We start from the raw sequence: 17424 nt of genomic DNA, 5'->3' as shown, positions 1-17424 counted from the left end.
CTTGAAAAACTAATATGCAGACTGTGGTCAATACCTGCCTTTATATTTCCCCCAACAGGACTACAGTCAACATCACATAGTGGTGGAGGACTGATTGAGTTTAGACTTCATAAAGATCCAAACATCCCATCTTCACAAATACTCAAGCATCATGGTGTTGACTGCAACATACTACAAGTACAACCGAGAGTGCTGAATGGATTTCCAGGCAGAAAGGCAGCACAAGACCACAGAGACGAAGATTCAGCAGGCGATAAGCCAGAAGACGACGAAGAAAAAACAGATGACGGAGAAAATGATCATCTGGAGTCCAGCAATCAAGACTTGGTTAAGTTTGAGCCTGACAACTTCAAGACAGAACTAAATGTGTCAAACCTGAAATGAACTTTTAAACCAATCATTTACTGAGGCAGTATAACGTGGGAGGTGTGTCAGAAAAGTTGCACGATCGGCGTGACAAAAGCTATACCTTCGTTCAGTGTGTGTGAAGAGGCAAATGCCCTGAGCGTCTGACAGTTTCTGGTTCAAGTAACATGGCCGCGCTGGAGCAATCTCCCTATTTACCTAACCTAGCTCCGTCTCATTTTTTTTTTATTTTTTTTTTATTTATTTTTTTACTCTTACCCACACAAAATGAGGTCATGAAAGGGACTTGTTTTGAAGACATGCTCTGACATCTAAGAGGGTCGTGAACCAGAACCAGAAGAACCAGGAGTACAGTAAATGAAGGTGTGGTAGAGAAGGCTGAGAATCTGTATTCAAATTTAAAGGGAGCACTTTGAAGGGGGGAAACTTGTGGTTTATAGTTTAGATTTGGAATCTATCTTTGGTGACACAAGTCCTGGAACATTTCTGACACACCTTGTATACTGCACCATTAAGCATTGTAGTCTTTATGATCAATGCCAAACAAATGTAAAGAAAATAAATTACTGTACAAGTAATCAATCAAATGTGTGTTTTGAATACTGTTAAACAGGATCTTTTTTCCCTTTCCCACTAGACTCACTTTCTTTTGCTGGCATCTGTCCAGAATTTTAAATGACTACGCATATGGTTAGATTTAAATCTTTCCCCAAGACTGTCTGGAGGTGTAACATTCCGTGATTGGTGGAAAAAACATCTGTGCATACAGGCTAGAGAGTGACATTTTTAAATGTGTTGTTTTATTGCCTTGGAATTATGGAAAAAAAAAAAAAACAATAGATGGGACGAATGCAGCAATGCGTCTTTGTGTGCGTGTATGTTTTTCATTTGTCAATGCAAAGGACATAAAATGAGACAAAAGGGCTAAACCTCACCAATAGTTTTAGAATTTAAATGTGCCACATGTAGTTTTCTGGAAACAAATGTGAAACAGTCCCACTTAAGGGGTCAATGACCCTGTCACAGCCAGAAGGGCCTTAAAAGGGAAGTCAACACTTACATTTACTTGATAGATCTAAACACGGTGTTCTGATTAATATTGTGTTTGTGGAATATGAATCAAGCTGCAAAATCCACCTGTTTTTATCCATCAGAGGAGCGGCCATTTTGTCACATGCTGTCAACTGAAAATGACATCACAGCTGCTCAGCACACATGTGATCATGTGATATTCACAAGCTGAGCTGTGATTGGTCATTACTTGAATAGAAAAATTGAGAAAAATGGGTGGATTTTGCTGCTTTATTCATACTCCACAAAAAACATATTAATCAGAATGCCGTGTTTAGACTAGTGGGGGTCATATATAATACATTATTGTAGAGGAAATCATCAAGATAATGCCAACACCAGAAGATACAACTTTAAACAAAATGGACATTTCTACCCATGAGCAAAGATAATATTTTTTGGACAGCCTAAAATGTCTTCTGAAAATTGCTATCTCCATAGCGACACTCCCAGCATGTGTCGCCAGCACCTCACACATTCATGTGCGTGTATGTGAATTTACGACAAAGATCCAAGGTCCACGTCTGGAAGCAATCATCTTGTCCAAAGCCCCCCTCCCCATGATGTCATTGAAGCTGCAGTTCCGGGACAATTGGGGGATTTTTCTTATGTAAGCTTTTCTTAAACTGGCCCTTTTTAACTTTGCAGTTTTAACATTTTGTATATATTAGCAGTTACTTTGAAGCATTTTTTTCTTCTTACAGATGAAAGCACAGTTGTTTATTTTCTCCACATTGCGGCACACGAGAAAACTATATTTGAAGTGTTTACATCTGTTTAGTTGGTCGTCACAAGGGGGAGTGGATTTTTTTCTCTCTTTATGAGGCAGCCAAGAGCAGCCCCTGCCTCCACATACCGCGGAAAAACAACAATCCAGCATATTTTGATACCCAAATGCGTACTGTGGCTTGGTCTCGTTTTACAGAAAGTGGTGAGAGTTTTTTTACATACAAGGTTTGACATAGTTGTAGTATTTTACATCTCTTGCTACCACGTCTTGGAAATGACCACTTAATCTTGACAGTTGTGTCTACTTTTTAATTATTTTGTTTTCTCTCTCTTCTGCAATAACTCAAACCACCTACGGGGGCAGCAGCGGTGGCAGATGCTGCAAAGTAAAACTGAGGCTGAGACTCTCCTCCTCTCCCCCCTCCTTCTCTGGGGAGGTGGGAAGGGTCTCCTGTCTGATCCTTTGTCACGGGAAGACTTTGGGGTTTTACTCCGCTGCTGCCTCCGTGCAAGGACAAGAGGATTTCATCTCCACCCAACAGACACAGCAACTATGCCAATGCAGGTGAGGGGAGGCGCTTTTTTTTTTTTTTTTTTTTAAGGAAGTTCAGCTCAAAAAAAGATGCAAACAGAGATTATTATTAAATATTGTACATACTTTCCCATGTAAGAATATTGCATCTAAACATGTAAACATTTTTCATTTTCGGACAACTTGTAGTGCTTTCAAACTAAATTTTTCTCACATGTGCAGATGAATTGCCTTGACACTGCTCGGAAGTTAGATTATAATAAAACAAGAAAAGTGGGTAAGCCATGTGTAGCATATGCAAGCAAACAATCATTATGTTCTTATTTTATTTTAAGCTGTGAGTGTTCACACATTTACAAACAGAATTAAAAATGTAAATCACTTTCAAAGCACTGCCCTTTAATTGTGATTTAATCCTCGCGCAATGAATTTCCATGATGACCAAATACTTTCATTCCGTATCCTGTTTACATTTGCTTGTGTGTTAACTCTGTGTATTAGCCTGCCAGCCTGTAGTCTGGGTGATGCCGTAAAATCTTTCACTGCTGACATGAGGCCCACCTCTTCTTTTTTTTAAGCGGGGGGGTCCTAAGAATGAACTCATGCTGATTGATTGTGTGAGTGTGTAAAAGGATACCCTACTTCCTGTAGGCCAGCTCTCCAGACAGCAGGACCACAAAGTCGCACATCAACCGTCTCTCCTCTTACTATGCGGGTGTATTCAGGAAACAGTACAGTCTGACTTTAGAAATTCCTGTAATGTAGCACAAAGTCCATACATTATTCAAAGAATCAGCCCTTTCGTCTCTTTAAATTTGCATGAAATAGTCGGGAAAAAATAAAGGCGTGAAAGGCGGTTTTATATTCTGAACAAATTTTCAGGGAAGAAAATTGATTCACTTTCCTCCAAATTCCATTTCTTCACTTGCACCAAAACTGCTTACACAATCCTGCATGTTGACTTGCGTTTCTCTTTTCTGGCAGCGAAGCGCAGCTGAATCCTGACTCCGACTGAATCAAAGGACGGAGGTCAGCCAGAAAGCAGGATGCTTCCTCAAAGGGCGGCTGTGAGCACGCTGGGTTACGGCTCAGGTATACTTCAACATACAGGTCAACTGGCAAAATAAAAGTGACATTTCCACTAAGCAGTACAGTTTAGTTCAGCTTTCTGTTGTTCAGAAGTGTAAACATTGATCTGTCTTGGATTTCCATCATCCAAAGCGGAGTGTAGATAATGCTCTTATCATCAAATTAGAATTCATTTTCTCTGCAAATATCTTGACCCCCCCCCCCCCACACACACACACACACACACACATTTACTGTAATGCCAATTTGTTTATAACCATTTTGAAAATGCATGAAGGCCATTAACTTTATTCATGAGTGCAGAATGATGTCTATTGAAAATATGTACATTGGTATCATCTGCAAATAATAGTAGACATAAAGTGTTTGATACTGCAGCAAGATATTCATACATATACTGTATATAAGAAACAATAATGGGCCTAAAATGGCACCTTGCGGTACCCCACATTGTATTATATGCCTCTCAGATCCTATTCCATTTAAACTAACATATTGGAATCTATTATATAAATAATTATTAAGCCACTTGAGAGCATGGGCATGAAACCCATTTCTATGCATTTTGTAAGGAAAATGTCATGAATGATCGCATCAAATGCTTTTGGAAATCCAGAAAAAAATACCACATGCGAACTCTTTCTTCTCTAAAGCAGTACAGTATATGGAATCGCTTTCACTTCACTTGCACTTGCCTACGAAAATACACAAGCATGTCACTGACATCGGATCTAAATCTCCTATGTCATCATTCGGGAAATTCCGTATAATGTGGAGTATTTTACACAAATCTATACCAGTGGCGGAGCTACATGCTGGCCAAGCGTGGCCATGGCCTCCCCTCGTCACCCCATACCGAAAGGATAATTTTGGTATCTGTAATTTCCATTATTATATATTTTATTTTATTTTATTATATGATATTTATTTTTTATCAAATCACCCTGGCCACCCCAATGAATTTTTTCTGGCTATGCCACTGATCTATACTATTGGTCAGTCTGATTGAACAAACATCCGTTTTGAGGGTCTCCTGAGTAGTGATGATTTTTGAGGTACAAGGATTACGTCCAACGCCAGCGATATATATTCTGTAGTAGTAAACAGACAAATACAAAAATAAATAAATAAACTGAGATTTGGAGTTCTAGTTCTTAGTCGATAAATCAATCAATCAGGGTTTGGTCTGATCCTGAAACTAGATCAAGTACAGCTTTGATTGTCAGTCAGGTCATTATTATCAATGTCCCAGAACTAAAAAAAAATGGAGAAAGTCCTCTAAGTAGAAAGGACGGAGTTGCTAATGCAATCAAAATCACGTCCATATTTTTACTTTGTGGCCAGGTGTCCCAGTAATTTTGCCCTAATAGTGCACTTAGGCATGTTTTTGTAGGTGTTCTCACAGATAAAACCCATGACGCATTCTGGCTTCTTCCATTTTTAGAAGACACTTGGCAACCAAGAAGGCCAGTGTTTGTGTTGGGCTTGGAAGTGTATGAGCGCACATTCTTCGCTGGTTTTCCCCGTCTTACTCAGCACGTCAGCTTATTAAATCGGCTTCACTTTATGACATGACCCCAAAAGAAAGTGTCGGGATTACATGCTCTGTTAATTTGCTCCCATCTACAGACTGTGTGAAGATGGAGCCGAGTGGCAGCGGCCCGGTTGGTGGGACCTTACTCAGGGGCTCCCGCTCTAAGGCAGAGCTGCAGGAATTGATGGAGACGCTGCAACGCAGGAAGAGTGCCCTGGAGGCCAGTCTGAGGGCAGCCGAGTGCAACCGCAAGTATTTCAATATGCCGTCCCCCGGCGGACCCCAGTCCAAACGTCCACTGTCCATCCTCGGTAACACCGAACATCAGCAGTCTCCATCGAGAAACTTCTCTTACATGAGCAGCAGCAGCGTGCCGCCTTCCCCCCGCCAAGGCGAGCGCCAGTTCAGCCCCAACGGCTTGCTCCGTCATCCAAACGCTCGCCACCAATCGCAAGATAGCCTGCTCCACCCTACAGATGGAAGTTCTCTCATCTCCTCATATGGAGAACCTCTACCTCGCTCTCCTAGGGTCAAAAGCGGCACAGCCAGTGTGCCCTCAAGCCCTCGATTGGGCCGAAGACTCTACTCACACGGTAAAGCCATAAGTGACTCGAGGCAGAGGAAATACTCAACAGGTTCCCTCAACAGTCTGGGCATGCACAGCCGCTCTCTACCCCGCCTCCACAATCCAGCAGATCCTCCTATTTTATCTCTGCCGCCTCATGTCCACAGAGCTGGGCGCTCGGCAGTGGCTCGGCGCAGTCTGTCCTCCCTTGAACAACCGCCGGATGTGACGGTGCCAGCCAGCATGCCCAATACGCCCAGGAGGGCCAGCCTGGCCTCTCTGAGCTCTCTAGGTGTTGACATCGATGGACCCAGTTTGGATGTGAGCTTTGGAGAGCGGAGGTTATCGTTTGGGAAAGGGGGACTGAGTCCAGGACAAAGGGTGGGCAGCATCACTTCTTTGAACGGCAAAGAAGAGTTGAGAGACTATCACCAGCACCAGAGAGACGAGAGACTCAGGGAGGAGAGAGTGCACAAATTGGTGAGTTTATGATTGAGTCTTACGGACTTTTTCATAATATACAAACAAGTAGTGTAAATCTTTGTCTGCAGGAAAGCCAGCGGCTGGAGACCATCATGAACCTGTGTACGGAGTTTGCACAGGTGGAGCCTGCATGTTCAGCAGTTTCCGACCTGCAGAAGATCAATAAGGAGTTGGAAAAGCTGCAGGTGTCGGACGACGAGTCCGTTTTCTCCGACTCTCCCGGCAGCACGGCGCCAGACGGCGGCTTTGGCACCAGAGGACGAGATTTGCTTCTCAGTGACGAGCAGCAGGTCAGCAGTCGTCAGCAAAACGGGTTCAGAGAGATTCACTCGCTGGCTCTGAGCCTTAACGGCAGTGCCGCTTCAACATCCAGCAACCACAGAGCTAAGGTCATTTGATTTCCCATCTTATGCCTGTTTTCAGTGTTGTAGTTCTTGAAATTGGCCTGGTCTCGAGACTGATTTCAAGACCACTTTTTAAGGGTCTTGTTTCAGAATTGAAAGCATTTTTACTCGTCAGATAATGGTCATTTCGTCTGGTTTTTTTTTGCGTTTGGTCTTTGGTATATAGACTCTTGGTCTTATCTTAGTCTCAAACTGCAAAAGTCTTGGTCTTGTCTCAGCCTCGACCTCCAAAAGTTTTGGTCTTGTCGCAGCCTCGACCTCCAAAAGTCTTGGTCTTGTCTCGGTCTAGATACTCTCTAGTCTCAATAATGTTTTGGTCTCGGTTGGTCTTGACTACAAAACTAGCTTTTCCAATGAAACCAAGAACCCCAAGGTACTATTTCCAGTACTTGGTCAACCAGTATTCCTAGTACACCAGAAAAATCCTATCTTAGTTTGGTGATATCCTTGTTGCTTACCAATGTTTGTGTCACTATTACTGCTGCATCTTTATTGATTGAGACGAAAAAGTGATTAAAAGCAATGCTAGTTTCCGGTTGTAAACTCTTCTGGAATCTTGCTCTTTTCATCACTTGTCAAAAACAGCCACCTCTTAGAAAAAAAGCCAATTGGACGCACCCCTTACACCACGTGGAATGCACTTTATCGCACTGCCCAAAGCTTGTTTATCTTTGTTTACTTTTTGTGCAAACACTGCAAATGATTACCATTCCAATGTTTTCCCTTTTTCCACATCACCCCATGCAGATCACCTTTTCAGGCACAACCAGGACGGAGAGGTTTTTAATGGACATTTTACAGTAAATATTTAGTTCCAATGGGATTTGTGTTGATGTAAAGTGGAAACATGTGCAGTGCCAATCTCTTGCAGATGCTCTCTGAGTGATACCCTCCGCTTTCAACAGTCTTATTTTATACAAAAAGCTCCTTTATCAGTTGCTGTTTAAGGGGTTTGTTTTGATAGAGACATTACATGGCGTATGACTCCATCTGAGCTTTGATATTGCAATTATCATAGTTTTCTCCATTGTGGTCATTGCTGTGCACTAGGTAAATGTATCAAATTGTGCAATTTCAGCTGCCAGCTTCTCCTCCATCGTCTCAGCGGTGCCGTTACCGTCTCTGTAAAAGCGAAGACTTTTTCCACGCTAAAACGGTTATAACCGGGCAGTGTGTCTGGTTTTAATGAAGAAGACCTAGTTGTGCTTCAGCACTCAACCATTCAAGTCCAAAAGAAAGGGAGGGTGGTGGGGGGACAGGAAATGACTCTATCCCACTGAGAATTATTATGTGTGCATGTTTGAATGGAAGAATTCTAGTGTATACACATGGCAATGTCGTTTTTCCAGATGTTTGAAACGCCGTATTGAAAAAAATTAGACTATTGATTACACATAGGCACAACTTTTAATGATAGAATAATAGACTCCAAGTCGAGGCAATGTTTACTGCACCATGACATAAACATGCTTGTGAGTTGCTCGTCAGATCAGTTTGTAGACATGATTACTCTCTGCACTTTACTAAAAGATTAACCAATAACAGTAATATGAGTGTGTGTTTTTTTGTTTTGGTTTTTTTTAACAAGAGATTCTTGGGTTCTTTGGCAAGACTGGCAACAAAATGCTCTGATTTCCATTCGGCCAAGCCAAAAAGAATCCTGTTGTTGTTGTCATTCATCCAACAGTTACCATGTTAAAACATCTGCTGCTGTTACTCTTAAAAGCGCTGGATAAAAAAACTGCCTGCCTATGTGTTTAACATCACACTTAATGCAAGAAGCTAGCTCGGTTTTCAATCGCTGTAAAAATGTGCCCCAGCCATGAAATGTTATGATGGAGATGTTTATGTTGAGCTTGGATCATAAATATCCATATGAGATGTCTGCTGTGTGTGCGTGAGTGACAGAGCGAGTAGTCAAACTAACCTCCCTTATATGGCGTCCAGGTGTTGGAGAGTGCGCAGCTGAAGCAGGAAGTAACACACATTGAAGAGGAGAGGATCCAGGTTGTCAACAACATTGAGGAGCTGGAGCAGAAGATTAAAGACCTGGACAACCAGATGGAGGAGTCTGTCAGAGAGGTAGATTAGATACCACACAATGTTTGTTTAAAACAAGAGTTAAAATTGTAATGATGACTCCTCCTGGCATAGCAAGTTGATGAGTCAAGACAACAGCCAATATTATGTAACTGCACCATAATGAAGTCTAATCCAAGAGATGCACGAAAGAAATAAAATGTCCAGATAATGTTTGTGTTTGACGGACACTGAGAAGCATTAAGCATTCATTATTGATGCCAGACAAATTAATATCTGTCTGTCAGTGCCTATCAAAACTAAAGACAAATAGTTATATGACCTGTTCTAATAACATTAAAGGCCGAAGGTGGATTTTTCCTGAGCTCATCACCTCTTCATTCATTTCTTCCCATTTTTAAATACGGCTTCCTGCAGATGGAGGTGGAGTGCGCGTTGCTGGAAGGGGAGCAAGAATCAGAGATGGCTCAGCTGCAAAAGGAAAAGGACCTTTTGGACCAGCTGAAGGAAAATATTCACTGTGCTGAGAAGATTAGCCACACTGAGAAAGCACAGGTAAAATAAAATAAAACTACTGTATAGGACTTAACTTTAAGAATTTAACTTTGGTTGAGCTCTGTGAAATTGACAGAGGGTCTGGCTTAGTTTGAGGCAGAGTTGTGATCGAGAAAAGAGCATTTCTAAGAAGTAGCTTACATGTGTACATGAAAATAACATTACACGTTTAAAGAGAAGTCTAACAAAGGCAAATAAACATTGCCTCACTTCTAAAACTAAACGTAAAGAAATAACTTTTTGGTTTAATTCTTTGTGTTTCCTAAAAAAAATCTGGGGGGAAAACGACTTAAGTGATTGTTTAAAGCAGGTGTCGATTTACAAACCCCATCCACTTTGCACTATAGAAAACAAATCTGCTCCCTGAGATATTGATTTAATTGGTACATATGCATGTCCTGTCTGTCGCAGGAAGCAGAGGAGCAAGCTAAAAGCTTGGAGGAATTGGAGTTTCAGAAATTGGAGAGAGAGATTCACCAGGATGAGGAGAAGGAAAATCAGAGTCAGTTACTGAGGGAAATTGCTGACTGTCAGCGTCTCGCTATCACACGCAAGGTACATATCATATGTACAGTAGGGATGTAACGATAAGCGCCATATCCTGATATCATATATTAAAAATTGCCACAATATCATCGTCGTCATGTTCACAATATTTAAATGCAAGACATCTGTAAAAAAATAAAATAAAAAAATAAAATAAAAAAAAGTCAGGTTGATTTGCATTTGTGCAGTCGTAGCACCCCTGGTGGCTAGCTGTTTTTTTTTTTTAGTGCAATTTAATTTTCATTAGGGATGTTTTGGCCCGTCTGTTTAAAATCTACACTACTTGTCAGATGAAGGGGAACGTAATATGCCTGTGAAGCAAGTCAATATGTGGAGGAACTCAATGTGTTTGTGCATTAACAACATAGAATAATAATAAAACACAATAATAAAACACAATAATAATAATAATAACATAACATTGCTGTTATGTAAAAAAATCTAAATATTCTACTTTTTTTTTTTTTAAACAATATTGTGACCAACATCCCCACAATATTGTGATAATATCGTGAGCTTTAAATCTTGATATTGTATTGTGACGTTTGGATATTGTTACATCCTGAATGTACAGTATAACAGAACATTTCATAAATAAAACAAATAATCACTTTAAATTATTACATTGTGCTTTGATGTCATCAGTATACTGTAAAATAGCCTCAGTTTTATAAAATGGAAAAAAAATACACAATGGTATATATATTTCAGAGACATGCTTTCTATGCAAATTAAAACAGTTCTAAGGTATTTGTGTTGTTTTTGTCAAAATACCCCAACGATCAATAATTATATCACACTTTACACACCCTATTTTTGGCTTGCTGAAATCAGTCTAATGCGACTGAGCAAAAGTCTCCGAGTCTGGATTTTGTTGCCATAATGACCAGGGATAATAATCCTCAACAACTTTGAAACTTTTGAAAATCATCAGCCATCCAACAAAATTCAATGCAGCTCTGCTTACCTTTTGTCCTTGCCATAGTATTACAGGTGTCCCACCCTTTTGTGATGCGGGTATTTCTGCATGTTTCAGACAGTAGAGTCTGGGCATTGATTGAAAGTAGCCCTGGATCTTCCCCTGGCTTGCTGATCATGTTATGGGTGGAGAAAATGTGGACATGGTTGTTAGATAAATTAGAAGAAAGATTCCCTCGACAATACATTTGAAGAAGGCTAGACTATAGGTTCGCTTGGTTGTTAAATTTCACAAGATCTATTTGTATACCAACGGGGGATAACACAAATGGGGCAAAACCCAAATCTCACACAAATTTGTGGCTCTCTGCTGTTTTCTTCCTCGTGGCAGGAGAGACTTGCAACGCTGAAGAAACAGTCCTCGCAGATTACTTTACAGTCCGAGCAGGAAAGAGAAGACTTTCAGAGGGAGAAAAACAATCTGCTCGTCATGCTGCAGAAGGTAAGCCGCTCAGCAAAAACTGGCCGAGCTCGACGAATGGGTTGCCATCACTGAAGATGTCATCATGACGACCGCAGGAGAGAGACAAGCTGGCGTCTTTGGAAGGAAAGTATGCAGAGCTGTCTGAGAAGCAGAACTTGGCGAACAGCAACGCGGCCATCAAAGAGGTGGGTGTCAGTTAGAATAATACAATTTGTGGACAAAGGTACTGAGACACACGTCTTTGAAATTTATGAATCAATCAAACGTTGGACTAAATCACTTAGTTTCCACTGAATCTTAATTCAAGTCATTCTGGATAACTTTATGCTTTGTTGGAAGTCTTTGAGCGCCCCCCCCCCCCCCCCAGATACTCCAGTTTCATCCCATTTCCAAAAACATGCAAGTTAGGTTCACTGAAGACTCTAAATTGTTAAGTGTGAATGGTTCTTTGTCTAAATGTGCCCCGTGATTGATTGGCGAACAGCCCAGGTTGCAGTTTGCCAATAAGCTACAGCTGCTCCAACTGAATAGAAAGAGCAGTAAAAACTTGATGGATGGATTGAAAATGGACCGTGCCCCAAAACCTTTGTCCAAATAGTGTACCAAGTATTTCAACACGCAGAGCTCATCTTCAATATTGACATGTTTTGATAATAATAAATTACCAACTAGAGGTCCACAGATTTATTTATTTTTTATTGATTGAATTTGTTTTATTTGAAGTTTCTTGACAAACCACACATTGGCAGAACTTATACTAGGGCCGTACAATTCATTGTAATTCAATTACAATTTCAATTATTACACTCCACAATTAAAAAAAAAATCAGCATAATCACAAAAATTAATACAAATTCTTGTGTTGTTTAAATCTATACATTTGCACCTTTTTTAAATTTTAAAATAACTAATTTAATAAATTGTTTCATCCAAAACAAACTTGCATAATTAATGTTTCAAAGAATTTTGTCTTATTATTATTATTTTTGCGTTTACACATGTTCCTGTTCTGTATCAAAAAATGATCGTCCTGATTTTAATTATTACCAAAATAATTGTGATTGATATTTTCCTCTTTAATCGAGCAGCCCTATGTTATGATATAAGGTTCGAGATTTTGTCTGTAAAATTCGAGACAATGCAAGTAAATTGATCAGTTACAAGAAAACGCAAAACTCCGAGAGTAGGCGTTGGTGTAAAGCCAAGTCTATTGCGCTGGAACTCGGCATCCAAAAAAGCTTGATTCAGCAGACGCTTCATGAGGTGATGAAACTTAATTAGCTGAGCTGACTTCAAGCTTGTTGACCATCATAATCTTCTGCCATGATATTTTTAGCAATTACAAAAAAGGACATGCATGCATCGCGACTTTTTGGATAGCCTACACACTGAACTTGTCTTCAACTATGCATTTCTGCTGTAGCACATACACTCCGCAAAGGAAAGTAGAAGAAGTGGCAAGGAGAACTCGGCCCATCTGAGCGACAACGGAACTCCAAAGAGGAGTCAGCAGATCGTCACGCCCTACGGCCGATCTCTGGGACGCACCCTTCCGCCTAAGGTCATTATTTATTCATCAATACAACGTTCCACATTTGATTAAAAAGGAAATTGCCCCATAATATTTAGACTTTTGTTATTCATAATCATTATCATGAAGCTGAGGGGGATTTCCATTTCTGATCCAGCCAAACAGCAATCCTCATGAACCCACTGCTAGACAGATGCTTGCACTTGTGTGAATCCTGCGGTGCCTTGCCGTGACATTTTTTTTTTTAAATTTTATTTTGCCTTCCACAGGCCCATCTGCCTCTGTCACAAAGCTCCAGCTGTGGCAGCGTCATCCCGCAAGGGCTCAGCTTTGCCCCCCGAGACCTGAACGCTCGCCGCCAGCCAAAAAGTGAGTCATCATCACACTGTCGCATCCAATAAACAACACAACCATATGGCATGCTTTCCGTCTCGGCTTGTGTGATATTACTGTAATGATCTGTCACTTAACATGTGCTAAATATCAGCTCTAATTTATTCAAATTGATTGATTATACTCCTGTTCCGTCAGCAGGCCACGCGCACATGAATGACGGCGTACACAGCCGACAAAGAAAAAGTGATTTTTGCAGTCGGATGCTGTCCGAGTCAAACGTTTTCCTGGACTCTTTGTCCTATCCGGACAACAGCCAAGCATCCGACACAGTCAGCGTGGACAGCTCTGACAGCATGGAGACCAGCTTTTCCGCATGCTCTCCAGATAACATCTCCAGGTTGGACATCACAGAAAATGTTGATGGTGATGATGGCGTCCAAACCAATCAAAATCGCATGTTCTCTGTTTTCTGTCAGTGCCAGTATGACCAACATGGCCAAGCTCGAGGAGATGGAGCGTTTACTCCGAGAGGCCCAGGTGGAAAAGCTACGGATGCTTGAGCACAGGGTAACGAATGCGCAGCTGTCATTTCACATGCCAAATCTCCTGTTTTGATTATAATACAACCAAAACGAACAGTATTAAAACTCCATGACGAGTTTAAACAAAACAAAACAAAAAACTGAGCATACCTTGTTTTGAACTAACAGGAGCGTGAGATGGAGATACGTCGACACGCTCTGGAGGAGGAGCGAAGACGGAGGGAGGAACTGGAGAAACGTCTGCAGGAGGAGACCACCCGGAGACAGAAACTCGTGGAGAGGGAAGTGAAGCTCAGGGAGAAACAGAGATCGCAGGTAGTACTTTTGATATACAAAATTTCATTTAATACAATGACAAAAAAATTAAGAGCAAAGACCTTTCAAAAACTGCCACAGTATAGCGCCAACTACTGGCAAGGAGGACTTCTACAATGACAATTTTTCTTTTGTTTTGTGGTATCAGTGGATGATATCAGCAGCTTCTACGAGTATGTACTCACTCATCACTAATATTTGATTTCATCATTAATAGAGACAAATATAGACCAGTAAATTCAATTTTACATTATTTATTCACTTAATAAAAATAAATTAAATACATTATTTGATTATAATAAATTATCTAGCAAACTAAATAATGTAAATGTTTACATAGAGTTGTTACTAAAGTAGCACTATTTTGACAATAAATTCAGACATATTTTAATTAACCATTTCAAGTTAAAATACGTTAAATTAATGAAATCTGACTTTTTGACAATGTAGTGCTCTATAGGCCCGATTGAAGAACTTTTCTCAACCCTGCTTTAGATTGTGCATTATTTCGTCCACATGCAGTCCCGACTCCTGACACGCTACTTGCCCATGAGGAAAGACGACTTCGACCTCCATTGCCATATTGAGGCGGCGGGACACAATCCAGACGCCTGCTTCCATCTGGCCATCACGGACAAAACGTGCAGAGGCTTCCTTGTCAAAATGGGAGGGAAAATAAAGACCTGGAAGAAGCGCTGGTTTGTTTTTGACCAGAATCGCAGGACGCTCACTTATTATGCAGGTGAGGAACTCGTCTTTCATTTTGGAACATGACAGAGGATAAGCAGTGAGGTCACTTTTAAACTATGCCCACACACTTTGAAGGCTAAGATCCTTTTTCCCTCCTCACCAGACAAGCATGAGACCAAGATGAAAGGAGTCATTTACTTCCAGGCAATCGAGGAGGTGTACTATGACCATTTGAAGAATGCACATAAAGTAAGATGATTGATTATATTTGTGTTTTGTTTTTGTTTTTTTCCACTACCGTCATCATAGCGTTATACTCTCCTTTTACTTCTTGCCATCTACATCCAAGAGTCCAAACCCCTCGCTGACCTTCAGTGTGAAGACTCATGATCGGGTTTACTACATGGTGGCCCCGTCCCCCGAGGCCATGCGAATCTGGATGGATGTTATTGTGACGGGTGCAGAGGGACACATGCACTTCATGGTGTAATGGATCCCATAGGGGGCAGAAGATTTTGCACGATACAACTTCAATGTGTAATATGAAGCCTTAGAGACAAGTCATTCACTCTTATCACTTAATCAAATATAAAGACGAAAATAACTTTTATACCAGTCTCATAATTAAGCTATTTAGTTGTTTATGTACAAGTACTATAGCAACATTCATTGGCGATGTCCAAACAAGTGGAAGAAACTATCAGTCACTTTTAAAACTTTGCAGACACAAAAAGGCCCAACAACAGAGTGCAAACTTCCAATTAGGATTTGGAGCAGCACCTAATTGTTCACCCTCATGGATTACAAATCAGACTTCTGTCATTTTAGGTCAACTACGAAATCATGTGACTCTGCACTTAAGTTGAATTTAAAAAAAAAAATGTTTGCAAGAATGCACATTTCAAAGTATATTTCCAGATATATTCAAATGGATTTGTGTTACCATTGTTCAGTGTTACATTACCTCCTAAACGCCAGCCTGTATTTGTGATGCAGCTGCCAGTCTACCAGCACTAGTCATTTTTGCGGCAGAAACTGCACGAGCACCGCCCTCTAGCGGCAATAGGAGCTGATCACAATTTGCGGTGACGTCATCTTATGATCTCAGTCTGCGAGCTCAATATTTCAATATTCTTTTTCCACCAGCAGAGGACCTCATTGCGAGATGTATTGCAACAGCATGACGTAATGCTTTTATCAGTCCGTCTGATATCATTTGCGATGCCCCCATTTAAGATCAACATGCTCTTGTATACGAGTTGTATATCACATTTATATATTTTTATATTGCAATATTACATGTTTATATTTTCTGTATGAATGACTGTGTAAGTCAACACTTTTTTTTTTTCCCCAATAGGCCTAAAAAAAAAAAAACATTTTTATGAACTGGTTTGGTATGTTTCATTACTGTAAGCCTTAAATTAGAGATGGCAAAAGTAGAAGTAGAGATATTTGTGTTAGAGGGGAAAATATGGTAAAGTGTAAGTACTACAGATGAACAAAAAGAGTACAAATATTAGTTTGCATTTTTATAGAGTAGAAGAAAAAATGTGGTCTGAAGAAAAAAATAAATAAATAAATTAAAAAAAAAAAAAAAAAAAAAAAAAAGGCTACTTGACCAGGAGTAAACATGTGACTTAATGAGAAGTCAAGATGCCCTAAATAGTCATCATGATCATCATCTCAGGCATAAAAGCAATGCACTAAATTAATATGCGCATGAGTTACTTGGTTTACCAGCATTGATGTGACATGTTACTTGCTCTGGGCAAATGAATAATGATTAGCATAATTAAACCTTGATACACACACAAACATTCAGGTCAGATCCACAGCTGAGTGCCTGAAACGTGTGCTTTTAATTGCTATAATTCCAAAATGCAAATTAGTAATGAGTGCAAGTTTTCTTTTTAGTGAGTAAGCAAAGCACTCATGTTTGCAAACTCCTCCCATCAATGCCAGCGGCCTTCCATTGGTTGACCTAGTGGAGTTGGCATGGAAACATAGACTGAAGCATGCTAAATTAGGCTCTAAAGAGGCACATCTCTCTCCGGAGGCAGATGCAGACTCAAACACGAGATGCACCAGGGTGGCCGTCCCAGTGCATTATGGGGGCAGTAATTGGCGTACCACACTGGGAGCGCACACAAACACTTGATTGTCTGTAAAAGCTTATGCAATGAGTCTCAGAAGTCAGGCTCCGTCTGGCTCAACTAGCATAAACGCTGTTATAGTCATGACTTATAAGCGTGAAAGAGACATTAGCGGGAAATCATGTGGATGGTTATCGACAAATGGACATTCATTGAATTTTCCTGAACGAGCTTCCTAATGCGAGAATCCGTTTCCCAAATGCATAATGTAATTAGAAACTACTTCTACATGCACTTAAAGTTTAAATATTTAATAGCCATGCTCCGCAACAAATAACCACGTGTTGCACTGCACCTGGATAATCATTATCTTTTTAGCAATGATTTTCTCATGTTAGTTTACTTTACAAATGTTCAATATCACTTTTTTTTCTTTTTTTTTTAAATACCAATACGAGTACTCAACTTGAGTAGTCACCGATAACACAGTCTCGATGCATAAAATCCCCCACCAAAAGAAAACAATGACAGATAATTTTAACTTTTCCCAGTATCAGCATATTATAAAGCAAAGTATAATAACTAAATGGTTCCCTTA

General features: G+C 40.3%; 1 protein-coding gene and 1 long non-coding RNA gene across 5 annotated transcripts; one reads left to right on the top strand and one right to left on the bottom strand.

Annotated features, from left to right (window-relative positions):
* The first annotated feature begins 2561 nt into the window (after positions 1-2561).
* LOC144006205 (pleckstrin homology-like domain family B member 2) lies at positions 2562-16073 on the top strand. Of its 4 annotated transcripts, none has more exons than XM_077504935.1 (17): positions 2562-2731; positions 3683-3790; positions 5417-6366; positions 6438-6659; positions 8721-8855; positions 9231-9368; positions 9780-9923; positions 11224-11334; positions 11412-11501; positions 12740-12877; positions 13117-13216; positions 13379-13580; positions 13660-13750; positions 13894-14040; positions 14563-14782; positions 14894-14979; positions 15080-16073. In XM_077504935.1, exons 2-17 carry the CDS (start codon positions 3745-3747, stop codon positions 15218-15220), a joined length of 2961 nt encoding a protein of 986 aa, XP_077361061.1. In that variant the 5' UTR covers positions 2562-2731; positions 3683-3744; the 3' UTR covers positions 15221-16073. The 4 variants fall into 4 exon arrangements, with proteins under 4 accessions (XP_077361061.1, XP_077361060.1, XP_077361059.1 ...); XM_077504934.1 differs by having other exon boundaries at positions 6438-6758; positions 13382-13580; XM_077504933.1 differs by having other exon boundaries at positions 6438-6758.
* Positions 3303-14027, bottom strand: LOC144006207 (uncharacterized). Its single transcript, XR_013279763.1, has 6 exons — positions 13876-14027; positions 11184-11430; positions 10882-11003; positions 8701-8822; positions 3643-3813; positions 3303-3452 (listed from the first exon to the last, which is right to left on the bottom strand). It is a non-coding gene; the product is annotated as an uncharacterized LOC144006207 (long non-coding RNA).
* Positions 16074-17424: the final 1351 nt, after the last annotated feature.

The sequence above is a fragment of the Festucalex cinctus genome, chromosome 18 (genome assembly GCF_051991245.1).
Source record: "Festucalex cinctus isolate MCC-2025b chromosome 18, RoL_Fcin_1.0, whole genome shotgun sequence".
Lineage (NCBI taxonomy): Eukaryota > Metazoa > Chordata > Actinopteri > Syngnathiformes > Syngnathidae > Festucalex > Festucalex cinctus.
Note: the sequence above shows the minus strand (reverse complement) of the source record. Positions and strands in the feature narration are given on the sequence as shown.